The sequence below is a fragment of the Harpegnathos saltator genome, unplaced genomic scaffold (assembly GCF_003227715.2).
Source record: "Harpegnathos saltator strain DR-91 unplaced genomic scaffold, Hsal_v8.6 scaffold240, whole genome shotgun sequence".
NCBI lineage: Eukaryota > Metazoa > Arthropoda > Insecta > Hymenoptera > Formicidae > Harpegnathos > Harpegnathos saltator.
This window is the reverse complement of record NW_020230029.1, coordinates 591,395-612,153: the sequence shown is the minus strand read 5'-3', so window position 1 is coordinate 612,153 and position 20,759 is coordinate 591,395. Positions and strand designations below refer to the sequence as shown.

General features: G+C 45.5%; 2 protein-coding genes across 7 annotated transcripts in view; one reads left to right on the top strand and one right to left on the bottom strand.

Annotated features, from left to right (window-relative positions):
- The window catches only part of Myo81F (unconventional myosin 81F), a 35,788-nt gene extending 34,948 nt beyond the window's left edge, over window positions 1–840 (bottom strand). For both annotated transcript variants that reach the window (XM_019842788.2, XM_011146073.2), the window contains exon 1: window positions 305–840. In XM_019842788.2, coding sequence (XP_019698347.1) covers window positions 305–332 — 28 coding nt within the window. In that variant the 5' untranslated portion in view covers window positions 333–840. The remainder of the gene's footprint in view (window positions 1–304) is intronic.
- A 3,142-nt stretch (window positions 841–3,982) lies between these two features.
- Window positions 3,983–20,498, top strand: Klp98A (kinesin-like protein 98A). Of its 5 annotated transcripts, none has more exons than XM_011146072.3 (16): window positions 3,983–4,353; window positions 6,360–6,429; window positions 9,639–9,749; window positions 10,558–10,674; window positions 11,133–11,378; window positions 11,490–11,662; window positions 11,831–12,236; window positions 12,325–12,609; window positions 12,776–13,189; window positions 13,458–13,655; window positions 15,367–15,489; window positions 15,819–15,923; window positions 16,004–16,141; window positions 16,517–17,611; window positions 17,851–18,120; window positions 18,339–20,498. In XM_011146072.3, the coding sequence occupies exons 1-16, from the start codon at window positions 4,307–4,309 to the stop codon at window positions 18,582–18,584; spliced, it is 4,044 nt and encodes a 1,347-aa protein (XP_011144374.2). In that variant the 5' UTR covers window positions 3,983–4,306; the 3' UTR covers window positions 18,585–20,498. The 5 variants fall into 5 exon arrangements, with proteins under 5 accessions (XP_011144374.2, XP_011144373.2, XP_011144372.2 ...); XM_011146071.3 differs by having other exon boundaries at window positions 16,472–17,611; XM_011146070.3 differs by having other exon boundaries at window positions 16,451–17,611.
- The last annotated feature ends 261 nt before the right edge of the window (window positions 20,499–20,759 follow it).

Sequence of the window (20,759 nt, the reverse complement as noted above, 5' to 3'; positions counted from 1 at the left end):
CAAGAAACCTGTCATCGTCGTCGTCGTCGTCGTCGTCGCCGTCGTTGCGACGGCGACAGGAAATTATTTGAGCGGCGCAGCATTGTTATGGGGTAATTTTGGGGCGGAGGCGACGGATGGAAAGACGGATTTACAAGGATTATGGGAACGCCAAGAGAGAAAAGGGGAGGGAGAGAGAGAGAGAGAGAGAGAGAGAGAGAGAGAGAGATCGCAAGAGAAAGAAAGACAAAGAGAGAGAGAGAGAGAGAGAGAGATCGCAAGAGAAAAAAAGAGAAAAAGCTACGACTGGCAGCGAAAAACTCACCCTGCGCCGCAAAATGCTTGGCGACCATGATGATGCGTATGGTGTCCCTTCGCCGCTCCGAATTCAGAACATCGTATCCTCCGCAACGGTGGCCAACTACCCCTCGGCGCGCGTGCGAGGGGGCGACGATCCCGGCGAGCGTGTACCCGGCGTGTCTCCGACGATTATATAGCGGAGCGGCGCGACGCGTCACGAACGAGTGAACCACCGCTACTGTGTATACCACCGCTGCGCGTCACACAACATACACACACATACACAGACACACACACAGGCACACACACACACACACAACACACACACACACACACCTGGCAGTGGGAGCAGAGTATGGGGAAAGAATTATAATGTTACGGGGACTGTTGCTGTCGCTTGCTCTTTCTTTCACCCTGTCAGAATCACATGTTCTCATGTCACTACATCCACCGTCCAGCACCGTGTCTCTTTCCCGGCGCCGGATCCGGAGCGCGAAAGAGAGCCGCGCGCGACCGATCAGACGACGTACGCTTTTGTGCACCACCACCACCACCACCACCACCATTAGTACCCACCACCCACCGCCGCCGCCACGCACCACCAACCGCGGATGCGTTCACGATTTAACACTAACAACCGACGTACATGCTCGACAGTTACCACCCGACTGATGCGACCTGCCTGAGTCTACGTTCGCCTCGCTGTTCGTACGCCACCTACCCCTTCCCTCGTAGCCCCTACCTTCTCGACTCCGGAGCAGGAGCTCCGGCTGGCTCCGGAGAAACCGTTCTAGAGCAGCCCTTCGAGCGACGGACGCGGGTCCGACGTTTTGGAGGCGGTACTGCCACCTGTACGTGGCACGTGTATCTCCGGCGGCAAGCGGTTTGGTCGGTAAAAGAGAGATTTCCTCGAAGATGGTCGGTCACGGAAGAGCGCGCGCTCGTAACTTCCTGAACGAGCGCGTCTCCTGGAATTACATCTGAGCTATCTTCGTCGGTTCTTTCTCGTATTTCTCTTTTGCGGCCTCAGAATCCGACGTTCTCATCTGATTCTTGGCAGTGTTTCGCGGTCAATTATACGATGTCACATGGTCAACGACAGGACCAAGGCGCGCGGGTCATCGTTATTAGCGGCCACCGTATTTATTCGGTGTCCGGAAATGTGTCATGTCTTTACAAATGGATCTGCGACTCCCTTTTCGCTCGCGTATGCCAATCACAAGTGTTATTACGTCAGTCCAATCGGCTATGAATCACTAGACGCGGGCATGTATCGTGTAACCGCTCGGCTCTTCAAGGTTTTCTCGCGATCTCTTATTTATCGTCGCTACGACGCTGCGAGATGTGGCTTCGGAACACGCTCGATGTACATTTGAACTAACTTTTGAAAACGAATCTTGCTGTTTGAAAGAGAGAGAGAGAGAGAGAGAGAGAGAGAGAGAGAGAGAGAGAGAGAGAGAGAGAGAGAGAGAGAGAGATTATCATACACTTCACATTCCTTTATAAGAAGATTGTTGAAATTACAAATATTTCAATTAGATAATGATGAAGGTTGCACAATCTACGTCGAATAATCTCTCGCCCACTTCCTGTCCATCATGAACTCCGTGTGATTTTGTTTGATGTATAAACGATAGATATCGATACTTACGACACTACAGGAATGAGTTTTTCATTTATCGACCAACTCCGTTGTTCCGTGCGACGGACGTGGACGGGAGAAAAGAGGAGTTCGCGGAAGTGCAGCGCGCCGTTATACGCGCATACGAAGGAAGAAGGAAGGTGTCGTCGATGCGTGCTCGGAGTTTTTATGTATTCTCCTCTTCGAAAGGCGCCGCGTGTGTATATACGCGGGCTCCGCCATATTTAGCGCGGACGCGAAAATCCTGTGATTGGTTCATATCCCGAGGCACTAACAAAATCGCATATATGCATGCATAGTACGATCTACCAATCGTGTTACAATATGTTTCGAAATTTTCCGAGTTGACGCGCTCGATGAAGACGTGTGTATTTAACTTTTGTTCAACTCCGCGCTTCGAATAACGGTGCATTGTCGTGCCATTTCTCATCTCTCTCTCTCTCTCTCTCTCTCTCTCTCTCTCTCTCTCTCTCTCTCTCTCTCTCTCTCTCTTTCTTTTGAAGTAATTTAACGGTTAACTGACTGAAATATATATCCACCGGCAAAAAGAAGACGTAATCTCTCTCTCTCCCCTCTTATGAACTCAAGCGTAATTATCACAAAGGAAATTGAACCAATTCCAATTCCATCTACGACGATGAAATCGTCGAATCTCCACTTTTGCCGAGCAAAGATCTCGACGCTCTTCTCTCTCTCTCTCTCTCTCTCTCTCTCTCTCTCTCTCTCTCTCTCTCTCTCTCTCTCTCTCTCGCCCTCTCTCTCTCTCTCTCTCTCTCTCTCGCCCTCTCTCTCTCTTTCTCTCTCTCTCTCTCTCTCTCTCAATGAACCCCCTTCGTATGAATTCACCTATCTGACTCTCTACAAGCAAATAAGAGGTAACGCGAGCCAGGGCTTTGACGCAAAAGCGTGCCAAATATCTAAAGGTTCGTCGACCCGTGACACAACGCGTTCGTCAACGAGCTCGTCTCTGTCCTTTCCTTCTGCTCCTGCTCGCGCTCTCTTCTTTTACCATCGTCGCGCGTTGTCATATGTTTTTTTGATTTACGAGCGCGCGCTCGTACGAGCAGGTGCTCTCACGTCGTTGTCCTGGATACGTGCTCGTCCGGCTGGTCAGGCGCAATCTCCTCCTCCGGCTGAACAAAACAAGACGACGCGATCCTCACCGCGACCGCCGTTACGCGCTCGAGAAACCGCAAAGCTATTCGATTTAGCCAATTCTCTCTCTCTCTCTCTCCCTCTCTCCCTCTCTTTCTTTCCCTCGTCCTCCTGCCACGCCTCGCCATGTTGCCGCGGCGTGGGTGGCGCGGCTCTCAACGTTGACCAAACGGACGCTAGTGACGTCATCGCGCCGTACACGAGGGAAGTGCAAACCTGTTTCCAACGAGCTTGTCCGTCCGCTTGCCTCGCTCGTGCCTGTTCGATGAGCGATCCGGTCCATGGCTGCATCGTATGTTGTTGTTGCACTTTTATGCAAATCTGTTCTTCTTTTGGAGCGCAGTGCCATGTTTTCTCCTTTCTGTCTCCTTTTTTCTACCGTTCTGTTTTAGCTTCTACGGAAAGGGACGGAGAAAAAGGAACGATCGTCATATTGTGAATCGATATCGATGATCGTTAACGATTATCGATGGCGGACGATTCGCGGATATCTTCGCGTTGTTCAGCAAATCTTTCCATTACTCGATTGTATTTCGTAATATCTATACATTCGTTCATATATATATCTAGAGGAATGATTTGTGTTTTCCTTGTCGCGCGCGCAACGCGGATAAACGGAGCTCGTGGTTGAATGAAAAGTGACAAATGTAAGTTGCTCATAACCCGAGTGTACGCGACATCTGACAGCGGTGCGTTCATCACGCGACTCGCTTCCGAAATCCAAAAGCGGAACTGGCCGAATTCAGCCGAACGAAACGAGGCGTCGGGAGAGAGTCCGAAAGAAACATATGTACGCGTCGCCTCGCGCGAACGGCCTTCGCAAATGCGGACAAACGGTTAGCCAAGTCGAAGGCAATCGCGCGCATGCGCGCTTCTTCTCCGCTGTGAACACTCGGCCCGATTCGGCTCGGTTCGGCGCGGCGCGGTAGTCGGCCGCGGTTGCCGCGAGCGTACGTGTAGGGGATGATGTCGCTACTGCTGGTTATCGCGCTCCAGGCTCAACGACGAGGACGAGGACGGTTGTGCACGACGGCGACGTCCGTCGACGGCGTTTATCCCGATAGGCGCACGTAGTAGCGTCGCGACGCCTCGCACCGCGTCGCATCTGTGTGTTGTCGGAGGTGTGTCGCCGCGCCGCGTGTCTCGTCGTGCATACTACGAGACGGTGGGCGACACTCGTGTTCTCACTCACGTCGTTAGCTGGCCCGATGCGATCGTCGCGTCGAAACCATGGCTTCGGTGAAGGTGGCCGTGAGGGTTCGACCCTTCAACAAAAGGTGCGTGTGCATGTCATGCAACTGGTGACGAAGTAGGCCGCTCGGACGTGTCGCGTCGCACAGTGAAGAGCTATCGCGGACAAAGAGGGTCATTATGGTAGACGACGGCGACGGCAACGGCGACGGCGACGGCGACGACGTTGCTCCGATAATCACCGTCGTCGCCATCGTCATCGCCGCATTCACCACTCGGACGAGTCGGCTCGGCGCAATTCGGCGCGGGAATATCCGTATCGCCGAAGTCGCTTTCACGAGAGAGCGATTATCATCACCGTGATCGCGCGAATCCGCCAACGGATGCTGACCGGCGCGCTGACTTGTCACGCGCGCAAATTTACCTGCGCACGCGAGCGTATAACGTATATCAAAGAGAGAGAAAGAGAAAGAGAGAGAGAGAGAGAGAGAGAAAAAAAGAACTTGTTGACCGAACAAACACCCCTTATGCGAACTCCGCAAACAATGTCCGCAAATGTGTGTTGACTCACGCTTCAGCATCGAGTCTGTTCAATTGCAATTGTCCGGGTTAACTCGCACGGTCGCGATGACATCCCAAGAAACGTCAGCAGGTGCTGTATCGCTGCAAAAAGATTGCATTTTTGTGACGTCTCTAGGACGCTTCAACTATAGATGTCCTCCGAACGTATTTTAGGCTTTCGCGTTCTGTGGATCATCTCCACAGTCGATAGAATTGTGCAATTATTGCGAACGCATTGTCGCCGTCTCGCTAACGACATTTCCACAATGCGTTGCTGTGTATCGATTATTCATGAAGATATACTATCGGCGCCGTAATCATTGTGCGATATCATCGAACGTATAGGAGACACCTTAGGACGTGCTTGTTGATGCACGCGCTCGATAGAATCCGCGAGCATCATCATCAGGAATGGGGGTCATCGTCGCCGATAAATGACTCGATCCCGCGTCCAACTGTCGCTTGCTGAAAATCTCAGAAACACCGACAATATCGATCCATAAGTAGCATTTATTCGTACCTCCTCATCCGCATATTCATGATTCGTGAATATGCAGTCGAGGAAAAGCCTCGCTGTATAGCGTGACTGCCCAAGTAGAACAAAAAATCATGATGACAAGAAAATGATCGAACCATGATGAGAAAAAGAGTTTTCCTCATCATTTTGACGTCATTTTGATTTGTCATCGTGATTTTCTCTTCTACCTGAGTGCTCGTGACGATCGAAGAAGACATGTCTCGCAGAAGATCCGAAAGAAAAGGTGGACGATAACCCGAGGAGCAATCAACATGAGCAATTAATAACCTAACATAACATAACCTAAATCTAAAGCAGCCCTCGCAGTATTGTTCACCTTTTCTCCGAGATTCTTGAATTTTTTATGTCCGATGCAAATATCATCGCCCCGTTCATTTTTTCTTACCGCACTATTGATACTTCGGGCTTATTGTGTATATTCGAAATATACAAATCTCTCTCTCTATGTTTAAGATTATTTTCTCAATTGCGCCCAAATTTTTCGTCGCGCGATCGATCGCTCGTTTTAAAAAGTTTCTTCGTCGCGAGACCAGCGAGAAAACGTTCACTTCGAGCAGTTTCTTCGTAAATAGCGAAAAAAGGAGAGCGCGTCGTTTCACGAATGTTGTCGCAGATATTGAAGGAATGTTTCCGCGAAATTTTGTTGCACCGCTAAATAAATATTGCTCACATCTCGCAGAAAATTTCGGTCAAAACGCTAGTCACGGTCTCCTCTCGGAGATGACGCGGTCTCAACGCGGCGAATATTCGCGCGAAGTAATAGCGCGGTGACTCCGACCCGTTCATTGAATCAAAGAAATGTTATTGACAGCACGTGACACAATTATGTCATCGTGCTATCGACTGGCATACGTGCGACATTAAGCGGCCGTCGAGGATGGCCGCGCGCGCGTCTCGAATTTCGGCCGATCGTCACGCGAGCGACGATCGACTACGTCCGATATATATCTATATACGCCGGCTAAACAAGATGCGTTTGTTGTTTCTTTGCAGAGAACTGGCGATGAACGCGAAGATGATCGTACAGATGGACGGCAAGAGGACGCGGATCTTCAACACCAAGGTAGGCGAACTGCTTGACGCGCGTCCTTGAGCGCGAAGCGCTTTTCTTAGACTCTTCTCCAGAAGCAGCTTGATCTCCGTAAGATAATGCGTTACGTTAAGTTCACCGTGACTTTCGTAACGCGTAATTGCAACCGAGTAATTCCATCTGCTGCTAGCTCGTTACAACATTCCGATTCTCCGCAGAAAGAAAGGTTCTCTGCGAAAGGAACCGCGCGCTATGACCACTCGCGCGGCAGAGCGGTGTAATCTGTATCTGTGTGGTAACTTAACTTAATCGATAACTTAAAATATGGAAAAATTCCAAATTTACGGTCGCTTTTGATCGGCCCTGCAAATACCGGAGATATCGTCGGCCGAGTTCCGCTGTACGCAGCCGTTCCAAGGAGCGCAATGTTCATCAACTTCATTACCTGGCGTTACCTGGCGGTCCTCGAGCTCGACGATCGTGGCTCCCGAAAATTCGACGGCGGTCGAGATTTGCGGTCATTATCAATCGAGGTTAATGGCTCTCGCGCGCTTTTTCACCGTTCAACGCCGATATTCGTATGACACGCGAATCAACTTACCACTTATCACGGAGCCGGTTTCGCTCCCGGTTCGCGAGCGCGAGTTGGATCGCGTGCGCGATCGCCACGTCGAAGAGAACAGTCGCCTTTGCCAGTGTGTGCGAAGAGATCTCTTATGTAACATTTATATATGAAATTTATATATGAAATATGGAAAAACACGTTGGGCCGTATGGACTCGATGTACGGCGGGTGGTCGCCGGTTCGAGTTTGATAAAGATAGTCAGTCGTTAAGTAAACCGCGTAGGCGGATACGAACTTGTTATGAGGGGCGTACCTGTGATGCTAAAAGTGGTTGTCGCGCATATTTGCGCTTAGGTTCTATGTTTATAAACTGAAGGTCCGTTTGTGACGTAAGCGCGGTTGCATCACAAACACGCACCGCCGTGTTCCGACGAAATTGCCATAAGGACTTGCAGATTGGATCGCGAGAGAAGGTGAAATCGATATTGCGCAAAGAGATCGTAAATAAATTATAACAAGTAAACGAATCGGCATAATTAAGCATACTTGCGACCGCGATTGGAAGTAATCGAGATAAGTTGGACAAATTAGATATATCTGCACGTGCCGTTATTTAAAGATGTTTTTTAGTGTCGAAGCGGAACACTGATACCCCAACGTGCCGCGGTACATCTGCGGAATGAATTGTATGAAATTAGCGAAGCGAATGTTAATTTTCACAGAGGGAGCCGTTGCTAATGAAAAGCTTCTTATGCAGGATCCGATATAAGGCGGCAATGTTATTATGTATTGTGATGTTAGCTATACAAGAGTACAATCTGAGCGTAGGAATTTACTCGGTAATACTCCGAGCGCTGAGCAATAATGGCCTTAAATGGACTTTCTAAAGGATTTCTAAGCCGGAAGTGAGCCGCGACGCGAGCGAGCTTTTTTTTTTCGTTATGGTCGAGGTACAATGCCTCGCGTGAGTCAAGTGTCATAATTTCTGCTCGAACGAATCCGACGAAGTCGCAGTTTATGCCAATGATCGAGTCCGAAAGCAGATGTGTTCGGCGGCTAAACATTTCGAGAAAGAAAAAAATGAGAAAATTCAATTGCATCCAGAAATGAATTAAGAAAAAAAAGGAAAGATTGTTCTGAGGTATATTCGAAAAGTCGCTCGATTTAGGCTGTTTTCAAGGCGAAAACGAAAATTCAAGACGTTCGCGGAGCGAAACAAACGACGAGTATGAAAATTATGATGACACGATACGGGGGGGTCACATTGTTACGTGCTTCCCGCTGATTTATTACCACGGAAATTTACGCGATATAGGCCGATCGATCCAGCTGTGCAATCTATCTCTCTCGTTCGCCCGCAGACACTTCTGTCCGTCGTTTTTTCGCGGAATCGCCTTGCTGAAGGATAACGGCATGCGTGGCTACGCCGCAGCTCTCGGAGAAAGTGCGAAAATCTCAGCTGGACCGCAAACACGACGAGTACAAACACGCGTCGCTTCGTGATCTCGTGGCGACTCGTCGACGTCGATTGTCGTAGCCACGCAATCGATCGCCGATCGCGCGTTGTATAATTTGCAGCGCTTTATTCGCATTCGATCGATTCTCATCCAGACGATCTCCCTCGGCCTCTGTCTGCTTCCCCGATTGAGCAAAAAAGACGAATTCCGTCGCGCAAAGTTTTCTCATGAGTGACGAAAATCTCGACGAGTGCGAACGAAGCGAACGCAGCCTCCTTGTTCAGCCTTGATTCCAAAGCGCGAAGCGTGTTTAATCGATTCCGATAAGTCGACGCGAGCGAATTAATCGCCACAGATTGGAGCACTGTACCGAATCGCGATTGATGTAAAGCACTCTCGTGAGTGAATCGATCGTGCTTTGGTGATTTTTTGTGAGCCATTCGGTTGCCTGAATTTATCGCGACGTGCTACATCGAAAATGCATTCACGCATTGACGGTCGATTTATAATCTTATTATAGACAAAAGGTTATAAATTGAGAGAGAGAGAGAGAGAGAGAGAGAGAGAGAGAGGGAGGGAGGGGGACGGATATATTTACCACCTACTGGATGGCAGAAAAAAAACTCATTGTAAAAATATAGATTAAAAATGTAAAATAGATTTCTCCTATACAGCGCTACCTATTAAATTATATTCACGTAATCAGCCGTTTCCTACTTTCGATTTAATTTTGCACGAAAGATCGCACGTGTGTGCACATTTACACATTTCAATTTAATAAATCACTCTCGAATTGTAGTGTGCTTGTGCGTTTGATATCATGAGCGGCACATGAAGTTGCGAAAGCAAAATTAACATGAAAACTTCTTTGGTTTTACTTTTTAATCGTTCGGTTTTTTGCACAAAACAATGCGATTCCCGGCATTATCGTCTCATAAGTAATGTGAACCAGAGTGCGGCACGTGTTACAACGTCATCACGTTGCGAACACTTAATCGTTGTCTGCTTCCCATGAGAAATTGACGATTCTCATACGGTAATTTTCCAGGATGGCGAAGACAGGATGGCATTCGGGCTTAGATCGTACGACAAATCAATAGTCTTATTATTCGTGCGCAAAGTTGCTTTGACTATTGGCAATTGAACTTTAGCATTAATGCGCCGATAACGAGAGTCGGCGACGCTCAGCGAGTAACGACTAATCGTTTTATTGTTCACAGACACCGGGTAGCTGCAGAGATATCGACCGGGAGAAGTACAAAGACTTTACGTTCGACCACTCCTACTGGTCCTTCGACTCGAGCGACGAGAACTATGTGTCCCAGGAAGAGGTTCGTGTCGCGAATCCTCCCTTTGATCTCGATTACCGTTGGACGCGATAAGAACAGAAAATGCGGTAAAAGTCACCACCTCTTGACGGTGAAACATCAGACTGGTCGACCTTGGAAACATTCGCGATAATGTCCGCTGTTGTATACGGAAAGATCGGGCCGATTGTATAGTCGTACTTGCACAGCGACCCGTTATAATTAGCTCAATCGTTTCGATAGTGAATCATCGTGACGGGAAATAAAAATGAACGAGCGAGATCACGTGTCACAGGCGCAGCAACCTGTCGTTTTCAGATCGATTTCAGTAACGACGCTCAGGCTCAGGCATTTTTTGCGACAAGCGTCATGGATTTTTTCTCATAACTTTTCCGTAGCTTTTAATATTTTGATATTTGTATATGCGAACTAATGCGAATACATGTACATATCTAAGAAATCATCACTTACCGTTACTCATGAATACATATTTCCCGTTGGATATCGCATCGCGAGGCTCAACACGTGGTCGTTGCAACGGCAATTTCGTTCTGCGTAGATAATTGTTACGTAAAACGAACGTCAACGCGCTGCGGTTTAATTAAAAGCCATTATGTAAAACGCGCGTACGCGATCGTTACGCCAATGTTCGTGACGTGAGTTCACGTCGTGTCATGCGTTACATTGCGCTAGGTCACTTTCTTTCAAACGAAGGCGGATGAGAGATAAGACCTCTCTTCTGTTTGTTTCTGCCTCCCTCCTTCTTGTTGTCACAACGGCGTGTTCATTGATGAAGAAGACGTCGCTAAATCCTCTCTCCTCACGTCTCTAGGTTTTCTACGATCTTGGAACGGACGTCATAGAAAGTGCCTTCGAGGGCTACAATGCCTGCGTTTTTGCCTACGGCCAAACAGGATCCGGGAAGACTTTCACGATGATGGGCACACCGGTAATGTTCGCGGCGCGACTCGTCGGGAAAAGACTATTCCCTCACAGTTCTTCCTCTTGCTGCGGGCGAAAAAGAACTTGTCTTGTTGAAGTATCATTTAACGAAAACTAGTGAGGTTTATCGAAGTCACAATTATTTTCTATTGTTAACGTTATACAGTAAAAACCCCCTGTTGTTCTATATTCATTTTGCACATAATAACGTTGATATGTACGGACTTTTTTCAAACGTCAAGTGAACTCTGAATGTTACTTTGGCTTCTACGAAACAGCATAACAATTACAATTTCACGCCTGTCTCTAAACAATTGTTACATTTTATCACGTCGGAGTCGACAGATCAAATATTCTCTTGTACACCTCAGGAAATAACAAAGACGAGTCGTTTTCGCCTATGTATAATAATAATTTCTCTTCATTGCTTCTTTGTAATTTGTTTATATCATGTTCTCACTATAGGAGTCTCAAGGATTGATACCGCGCATTTGCAAGACACTATTCGCCAGAATGGCGACTGGAAAGGAGAGCGGAGCGTCGTACAGGACGGAAGTATCTTTCTTGGAGATTCATAACGAGAAAGTAAGAGATCTGCTTAGGCTGGACGAAAGCCAATCCCATTCGCTGAAGGTGCGCGAGCACCCAAAACGAGGGCCTTACGTCCAAGATCTATCGAGTCACCTGGTCTACGATTATTCGGATATTCAGGTAACTCGAGACGCGGCTTCGCAAGCCGGTCGAGTGCGCGTATTCGTCTCATCTATCACGTTCACTCTCCTCCCTCTCTCTCTCTCTTTCTCTCGCTTGTTTTCATTCTAGGAATGCATGGTGAGAGGTAATACGCACAGAACCACAGCCAGCACAAACATGAACGACGTGAGTAGCAGGAGTCACGCGATTTTTACGATAACCTTCGTACAGGCCGGCTACTCGGAAGGCAACATGCCGTCGGAAACCGTTTCCAAGGTGCACCTAGTCGACTTGGCCGGAAGGTAGTCTCGAGAAAGGCATCCGAAGCCGAAATTTACTTTCGAGTTCGTCGTCCGTGAACATGAAAGAATAGAAAGATAAAATGGATAAAAAGAGAGAAACAACAGAAACAAAGCAAAATCGCAAAAAATCACGCGGTTATCCTTACGGCTATCCTTTTCTGTCTTTAGCGAACGTGCGAACGCGACCGGAGCAACGGGTCAACGACTGAAGGAAGGCGCGCACATTAACAAGTCCCTAGTGACTTTAGGCTCTGTGATATCCGCACTCTCTGAACTAAGTTCGAATAGCGACGTGTCATCCGCCTCGAAGCGGAACGTCTTCATTCCTTACCGAGACAGCGTGCTCACGTGGCTGTTGAAAGACTCCCTGGGTGGTAATTCCAAGACCATCATGATAGCAGCGATTAGTCCAGCGGATTGTAATTATGGGGAGACTCTCAGCACTCTCAGATACGCCAATCGTGCGAAAAATATCATTAATAAGCCGACCATCAACGAAGATCCGAATGTGAAACTTATTAGAGAGCTCAGGGAAGAGATACAGAAGTTGAAGTCTCTGATTAGCAAGGACATGGCAAGTATTCCGATGTCCCCGCGAACGTTGTTCTCCGTTGTTCATTTTCATTATTCGGAAAAATATATGTATCTGTTCGCTTATATAGAGCGTGGAGAGACCGCCGCAGGTATTATTAGATCAAATCTACGAGAAGCAAGAACAAGAAAAGGTATTGACCGAGGAGTGGACTGAGAAGTGGCGAGAGACGCAACAGATCTTGCAGGAGCAAAAGGCGTTAGGATTACGAAAGAGCGGGGTCGGCGTTGTTCTCGATTCGGAGATGCCACATTTGGTTGGCATCGACGACAACCTCCTTAGTACCGGCGTCACGTTGTACCACTTAAAAGAAGGCAGAACCTTAGTCGGCACGGAGGAAGCTCCCACTGTTCAGGTGACGATATTAAAAGATAAGCATGAGAACAAAAAGAGAAAGGAACATAAGAAACATTTTGTGAATTTTCCCTATATCACATGTTTTTGAGAATTATAGATCGTCTAAAGTGAACTTGAGCAAGTTCAGATTAAATAGACTTAAGGCATTACGTTACGACTAACAGGATATCGTATTGACTGGCGCGGACGTAGAACCGGAGCACTGCGTGGTCGAACTGGATAGCGGCGTGGCGACGCTGCATCCACTCTCATCCCACTGCTGGATCAACACCGCCCAAGTAGACAAGCCGACGCGATTATCGCAGGGCTGTATCATTCTCTTGGGCAGAAATAACATGTTCCGATACAACGATCCAGCCGAGGCGGCGAAGCTGCGGAAGGAAGGCGGTTCAGGCAACGGCAATCTCCAATCAACGGTTGTTAATCTGTCGAGGCTGTCGCTTTTAAGTTGGAGCGTTTCCGATCTACACGCCTCCTCTTCCAGCGATAATCTTTTGAACTCTAGCGAAGACCTTAGGGCGGCCGAGGAGCTGGAACAGCAGAAGGCCGCTCTTATCAAAGAGAAAGAGGACTTCAAGGTTCGTGAATAAAGTGTATTGGGTCTCTTCTACTACTTCTTGTCACAAAAATTAAGTACCATATTTTATGTGGTGTTTCCTGGAAACGTCGAATTATTATTAAATCACGAATACTTAATTTTTCTATTAATTTAGAGTTGAAGAATTATCAGGCCTATAGTCGAGTGCTACAGTAATTTGTTTCAAAGAGTATAGTATGCAAAAAGTCACTCAGACAAGAGTCTCTCAGTCCGATTATCTGTGTTCGTAACCATGATCGTTTTCACAGAAGGAACAAGAAGAGCGCGAAGAGAGATGGGCCGCTAGGAGAGAAGCGCTCGAAGGAGCACAGCGTGAGCTGGAACGCGAATGGGGTGCTCAGTGGAAAGAATGGGCGGACGCGATCGCCTCTCTGGAATCGCGACAACGGGAGCTGCGTGTGCGACGGCATCACCTGGAGCAAGAACGGCGAGACGAAATGACTCAAGTAAGTGACTCGGATGCGCCGTCTCCGGACTTGAATGTAATCTCGATCAAGTATCAGTTCTACCTCGTCCTTGTCGCTCTCGGTGTCCTTATTTGCTTGTCTGGCAACATCATCATCTACTCGCACGTTTGCCCGTTAAACATGTGATCCTCCACGTGCGCGTACGTGGTCGTGGTTGTGAAGTCTTGTTCGTTTCGTCCCGTCTCGTTTTTCGTGTGTTCCTTTGTGACACAGAATCGATGCCGCGATTACATGACGAACGCAAGCGGTTTCATGAGTGTTCGAATTTTCTTTGGACATCTCAGGAGCAGAGGATACGTCGAACGATGCAATTCTTCAAGCAAGTTTTGCGATTAAACGGTAACACTTATCAGTACCTTTTTAACTCCGTCAAGCCTGCCGATGTGTATAATTCCCTTTAAACTCTGTGCAATTCATCGTTTGTGATGGATTTTGCGCGCTCACTGTTTATTGATATGATACGAGATTCCGTCTCTCGATTCCTCTGTCAGTCGTTAGGAATCTTCGAATATTGCGCCTACTTACGAATAACTCTTAATATTTGCCGTTTACTACAGATCGTGTTATGTTAATAAATTGCGTGTCGTTTATACGCGTCAGCGTATATATGAGTAATAAGATATAACGTCTTCTCACAAAAGGAAAAAAAGGTGCTAGTGTTGAGGAGATATTGCCGGACAGATGGCATTCCTTGGAATGTTATGTATTAAGTACCTTAGCTGAGAATGTTAAGAATGAAGTATGTACATATCTGGGCTTGTTTATATAGAAACGTCTATGGGTTTGTTATGCGAGATGTAATACAAAGGAAATAATTATTGTTATATACACACATCTATATATATACACATATATATATATATACATACAATATATATTGTTGATTAATAAATTTTTCATACGAAAATTGGCGTTTAATCCTCCACGAAATAATTATCGCACTCACTCTGTATTTCTTTCCGTTATTTTTCACTATAAACTCTTAAGAATCACGTATTCGATCAATTTAACGCTCCTGATTAACAAACCCAATTTCTCGTTTAACCGTCTCGTCTCACCTCGTGACAACCTGCATCGCACGTACAACTATTATTCCGAGTGCTAACCGAGTTTAGAGTAACGGGAGAGTTTCGCTTACTTTCCCTCTTTCTCCCGAAGTAACGCAACACATGAACACTGCAAGCGCTGTTCGTTCGATTTATTTGTTTGTTTGTTTATCCTCTAATTTGTATGTCTATTAATTTGTATCGAACATTCGTTCCTTTGTTAGCACGTTGAAAGTGTAAGCATATAGAGGTAACACATTAGAGATCGATATCATATATATATATATATATCATATATATATATATATGCGTTAATATACGAGTTTGTTATCTGTGGCGATCGATTCGCTTTTTTCGTATTTTTACAATTTGAAGAGAACGCACGTAGATAACATGTATTTATATATTTGATTATTATCTGTCCTTTGGATTTTTCTTCGGTTTTCTTCATTTTTGTAGAAATACATATTTCATAGCGACCGTAAGCGAGCTGTTTTATTTCGCGACGCGGTTTTAATTTTTAACTCTTCTGTTTCGTGCGACGAAAACTTGCACAACTATCATACCGAGAGACCTCGCATTTTCTTATGTTTGATTTTGAATTCTTTTTTTGTTAACGCCTCGGTGTATGTGTGTGGTACCAGGTAGAAAATATGTGTAGGGAAATCGCCTCTCTACGCACGACATTGCAGTCCAAACATCGACAGCTTCAAGAGATCATGAACAGTCACGAACGCGCGCAAAATTTTCATCATCAATGGGAGAAGGTAAGGAGCCTGCGAGGCTCTCGCGAGAAGCCGAACGGTTGTTTTTTTTTTTTCGAGTTTGTAGCACGCACGCATACTCGCACCACGTTCGTATAATGACATTTTTTTCTTCTTTTTTTTTTATAACGGTCCATACGGCACATAACATTTCTTGTTGATCGTCGTGGATATGAGTAAAACGACGGAACCGAATATTTTCTACGGGACCAAATGTGTTCTTGTACTAAAGAGGACGTTGGACCGTGTGCGATTATATTAAGAAACGAGTGTTCCATTTTGCAGCGCATCGTACACGTTTGCGTGTGAATGAAGCGTAATGTGCATTTCAGACAGATAATGGTGCCGGAAGTGATAGCAGTCTACCTGAGTCGTGGTCGAGCCTGAACAACGACGAGAAGTGCATCGACAGCGTTAGAGAATTGGTCAATAATCACGTAAGTGAGTCATCATCATCATTTCCCGATCGGTCGATTTGCCTTTTTCTTTCTAATGAGAAACGATTTCCCTAAAATAGAAGAAAGAGCTGGCCGCCTTGGAGAACGAATTGCAGAGCAAAGTGAGATCATTGAACGAACATCAAAGTAAGGTGGACAAGATGGAAGAGGAGCTGATGGAGATCTCAAGGAGACAGAAACACATGTTTCATTTAGAAGTATGTAACGTGCGCGCGAAATTAACACTAGTGAAAATGGAAATTGCTACACAGCGAAGATTTAGGTAAAATAGTAGAACAATCGACAACGTGTGTTTAGCTGTACGCTGAAGGTATTAGTTGCCGATGCGACAACAAATAATGCAAATTTTGCCGTATACGAGATTTTATTTCGCGTGTGTTTACCTTTGTTATATGATAAACAATTTAGAGCTTCAATATGTAAAATAAAAGGCAAAATGATATCTTCGTGCGACATTGCAATGTCCATTTTGATTAGCGAGCATGCTCGTCACTCATTTGCTCCAGGCTTCACCTGACAATTTTCAGTCTGCTGATGAGGGAGTGACGGATAAAAAATTGTTTCTGGCTAAGCGAACGCAAGAGCAGCTACAGGAGATTCTACGGCGGAAGCAAAGTCTCTCGTTGAACCTGAAGCGCGCACTACCGGCCTCACCGGGCGATCGTTCGTCGAGCGGCGACGAGACTACGTCCAGCTGCGACATGAAGTCCTTCCAGGACGCGAACAATCGGAAACTCCAGATCGCCTCGGCCCTGAATTTACTGCCACAAAGTGTGCCGAGTTCTGTCGAAACCATGGAGACGTTTCACACAGCGGCAGCTGATTCTCCTGATCCTCCTGTAGTCTTCGTGGACGCCGACATGACGCAGACGAGCGACTCCGTTACGAAGAATGAAGACTTGCTGGAACAGGAGGAGGAGGAGGAGGAGGAGGAAGAAGAAGAAGAAGAAGAAGAAGAAGAAGAAGAAGAAGAGGAGGAGGAGGAGGAGAGTAGGGATGACGATTTGACGCGCGATCGTAAATCACCGGAAGTGGAAAGCGAAGGTACGACAATAATGAACGCCGGTAAAGCCTCTTCGTTCACTACGGAGACGATGACAACGAGTGACGAGGATGAAGATGGGAAGAAACAGAAGATTAGCTCGCCTACTGTAACCTCTGTGTTTACGGAGAGCATCCTTCAGGACTCGTTGGAATCTCCAATACAACAGAATCCGGCGATGAAGAGATTGAACCAAAGAATCGCACGTCAACGGATGATGGTGATGAGATGCCTGGAGGCTAGCACCCCGTCGAAGGAGGACCTGAATCGGCAGATAATGATATTGCAGGACTTGCAGAAGCAGCAGATCGAGCTGGAGGTGTCGTTGTTGGAGGACGAACGAAAGAATCAGAGGCAACCACCACCAGCGGCGCGCTGTAGCGACGGCGACGATAGGCTCGCAATCGCCAACGTGGGCACCGTGGACTATGTACAGAACGAACCAAATGCTTATTGTAGTGTAGAACCTACGAATAATAGCTCCGCCATTCTATTAACGGTAGCGACAACCAGATCTCAACTTTTCAGGAATAACAGGCCTAATACTAATGATCAAGAGACTTTGTCGGAAACGACACCGCCCAGACGATCCTCCAGTCGCGGTTATTCAACGGTCTATTTGACGGTGAGTTCATTCTCCTTATTCTCTTTTCTCTCTCTTTCTCTCTCTCTCTCTCTCTCTCTCTCTCTCTCTCTCTCTCTCTCTCTCTCTCCCCCCCCCCCCCTCTTTCTATCCTCCGTAGCAGTACTCCTCATTTGTGCGATGCCTCAATTGCTTAGAAAATTCCAAGTAAAGATGCTAATACGACTTATCGTAATGGACAATGCAATTTCATCATATACCTCGTTCTTTTCTCTGCGCAGAGCCAAAATCGCGGCGACCGATTGAGCAGTCCATATTCCCTAACAATCACAAGGTCCTTGCCGTCGTTAATAGCGAATGACGGTGACTGTGACAGTGTGATCAATATGATCGTCAGTATACCATCGTACGTGATACGAGGAGCCGGCAAGTCCAGCCATTACGAGTACGAAGTGCGAGTCGTGGCGCAGGACGACAACTGGACGCTGTTGCGTAGATATCGAAGGTTCCGGGAGCTGTACATATCGATGCGGCAAAAATACGGTAGCAAGGTACGATCGTTTAATTATCATTATATCTTGATGTAACCGGATTCTGTCGTATTGACAACTCCAACGAATCCTGAAAGATGCCTCCGTTTTGTAGGCTCGATTACTACAAATTGCGTTTAAACCTTGTCAATTATTGAGACAAAAAATACAGCTTGCATTACTTCTGCGATTATACTCGCGATATACAATTACCTAACAGAAATTTTTTGCTCATACAGGTCGCAGCGATACGCTTCCCTCCGCGTCAAGTTTTTCCAAAATATGAGGTTGTAGCGAGACAGCGCAGGAAACGCCTCGAAGAATATCTTCGCCGATTGATTCAAGTCTGCTCAGAGCTGCCGCATTGTGAACCATTATACAAGCACAACGGCAATCTTAGCAACATAGACAAGCAATCTCTGCTGGAATTCAGTCCATTCTTCAGACGCGGCATGTTCGAGAGCAGCAAGTACGGTACCTGCTAAGGTAACCCGTGTATGCTGTATCGATTATCTTTTTCCACATGCGGAAGAGTGAACAAGTTCGAATGAGAATAACGTAACGGACGAACGTACGTTTACAATTTATTACAATTGTTTACTTTTCATTTTCGTTTTCTGTCTTATTTATGAAGATGCAGCAGCTAGGGCGAAGAAAAGAGTATTAATAAATTGCGCGCGACAACGTGTTCATTTGTTTTCAAAATAGTTTGGACACTTTTCCTCGATGCATCTTGAAATGCAGTTAATAGTCCGATGAGAGAGCTTAATTTTTGAGAATCGATTAAAAATTTATTCTTTCATGAGATCTCGTTGGCTATATTCCAAACTGTGTCGAGAGAAGAAAATTGAATCGTTTTGAAAGCAAGTGTTTATACGCAAAACGAGTCACCTAAATATCCGCGCCTGTGGTGTTTCTTGAACCGTTGACATTGCGGAAAATTGTATGGGAATTTATGAGATTGCCTCCTGGCATTTCGTCTGTATCGACAATCCGATACAGTTTTCATCGATACTTCAAGAAGCATGTTATTTATTAATAAACGGCTATTTATTAATGATTAAGTGACAAGTGTGTTATGGGACTCGTCCAGCGTGATACACTTTAGTCGTTACAAAAATGTATGCTTCCAAAAGCTTAGCGATTGTAAGACTGTTCTAGACAATTAACGTTCTTTCCCGTTATTATTTCAAACGCATCGTCGAAAGCGAAGCTGAAACACGTGAAGGATGTTAACGGGAAAGCAACGTGATATATATTCTTTACGAGAGAGAGAAAGAGAAAATCATCTATATGATGGTTGGCGGAAGCGAAACACATATCGCATCATAGTGATTTATTTTATCTTTTACAGATATTTTCCTATAACGTCTTTCTCCTGATAGAATCCACAATCACGAAGTGTACCTTCCTGCGATATAGTCGAATCTTGTAGTCGAAATAATTCTCGGTTATGTTAACGCGAACACAGACGTTATTGTAAATTACGTGTTTTATCACAAGAAATCGTGCAAGAGCTTATCAGTAGCAACGGTGAGCATGGGACATCGGATAGTTCGTTCACAATAGTCGAAGAGTATTTATTTTATGCGTCAAGAGTAATGTTTTGTACGCGCGATCCAAACTAAAAGATCAATCGATGGGATTGAAAGAAGAAATGGAACTTTCCACTAGTATATAATTATTATTAACTTGGATAAGCAAATATGTGAATTGTTACCAAGAAAATAATATGTTGGGAGTGATATTATAAACACGCGATTTACCTCCACCAACACATACACACGCACGTATAATCATCTCGAATCAATTAAAGTATATAGGTCGATTATTGATTTAAAAAAAAGCCGTATTAGATTGTCTTCCTCGAACATAATTTCGTTTCCTGATTGAGGTAATATTTTCACGATATATATTACATATTTGTTTGCCCGTGTTAATATGTACACCGCAATCTTTATTATGTTCTGATGTTATATCAACTTGCAAGATAGTGCAATCGCGGTGTTACAAGCGCGAAAAGACATCATATCGCTGTTAAAGTTCTTCCGGTTCCGGGGATTCTGTACGTATATATACGTACATGTACATTTGTATATGTATACGTACGTATATCGTTATATACATAATACTTATAGTATGTATATTATATAAATGTATAGTGAGGAATTTAGCAGACCATCGTTAAAGTTGGAACCGTTATGCGATCATCGACATTTATTTGAATAATATTAAACCAAAGTGATCACATTATTATTATCATTCTCATTATGATTATTATTATTATTTTATTATATTATTACATTATAATTATCGATTTTATGAAAGTATTGCCGCATTATTACGAATGACGACTGGTCAAATTGGCTCGTGCGAATTAGTAACTATTACCAAAACTTTTCTTTCCTCAACATATGAGAGTTTCGAAATATTCGAAATAATGTAAAATGGCTTCTTTCATTATATAGCCAAGGATATTCAGTCTTGATGTATTTCGGTCGGTTGTCAGATAAAATGGAAAAGGTAAAAGAAAGGAGACTGAGAATCACGCACTCTTTCAGCTTCGAACGCTGTTATACTGTTTAGTACCATATAACAACTAAGCGCCACAAGTACGATAAATATGCTTTTCGTAGTTAAAGGGAAAAAAAACAAGTATT

Bases quoted from the DNA above. Each gene is read 5' to 3' on its own strand.
- Klp98A (XM_011146070.3), top strand. From the start codon at position 4,307: ATGGCTTCGGTGAAGGTGGCCGTGAGGGTTCGACCCTTCAACAAAAG. The intron at 9,750-10,557 runs GTTCGTGTCGCG...TCACGTCTCTAG, and splicing joins ACTATGTGTCCCAGGAAGAG to GTTTTCTACGATCTTGGAAC. The intron at 10,675-11,132 runs GTAATGTTCGCG...TTCTCACTATAG, and splicing joins TCACGATGATGGGCACACCG to GAGTCTCAAGGATTGATACC.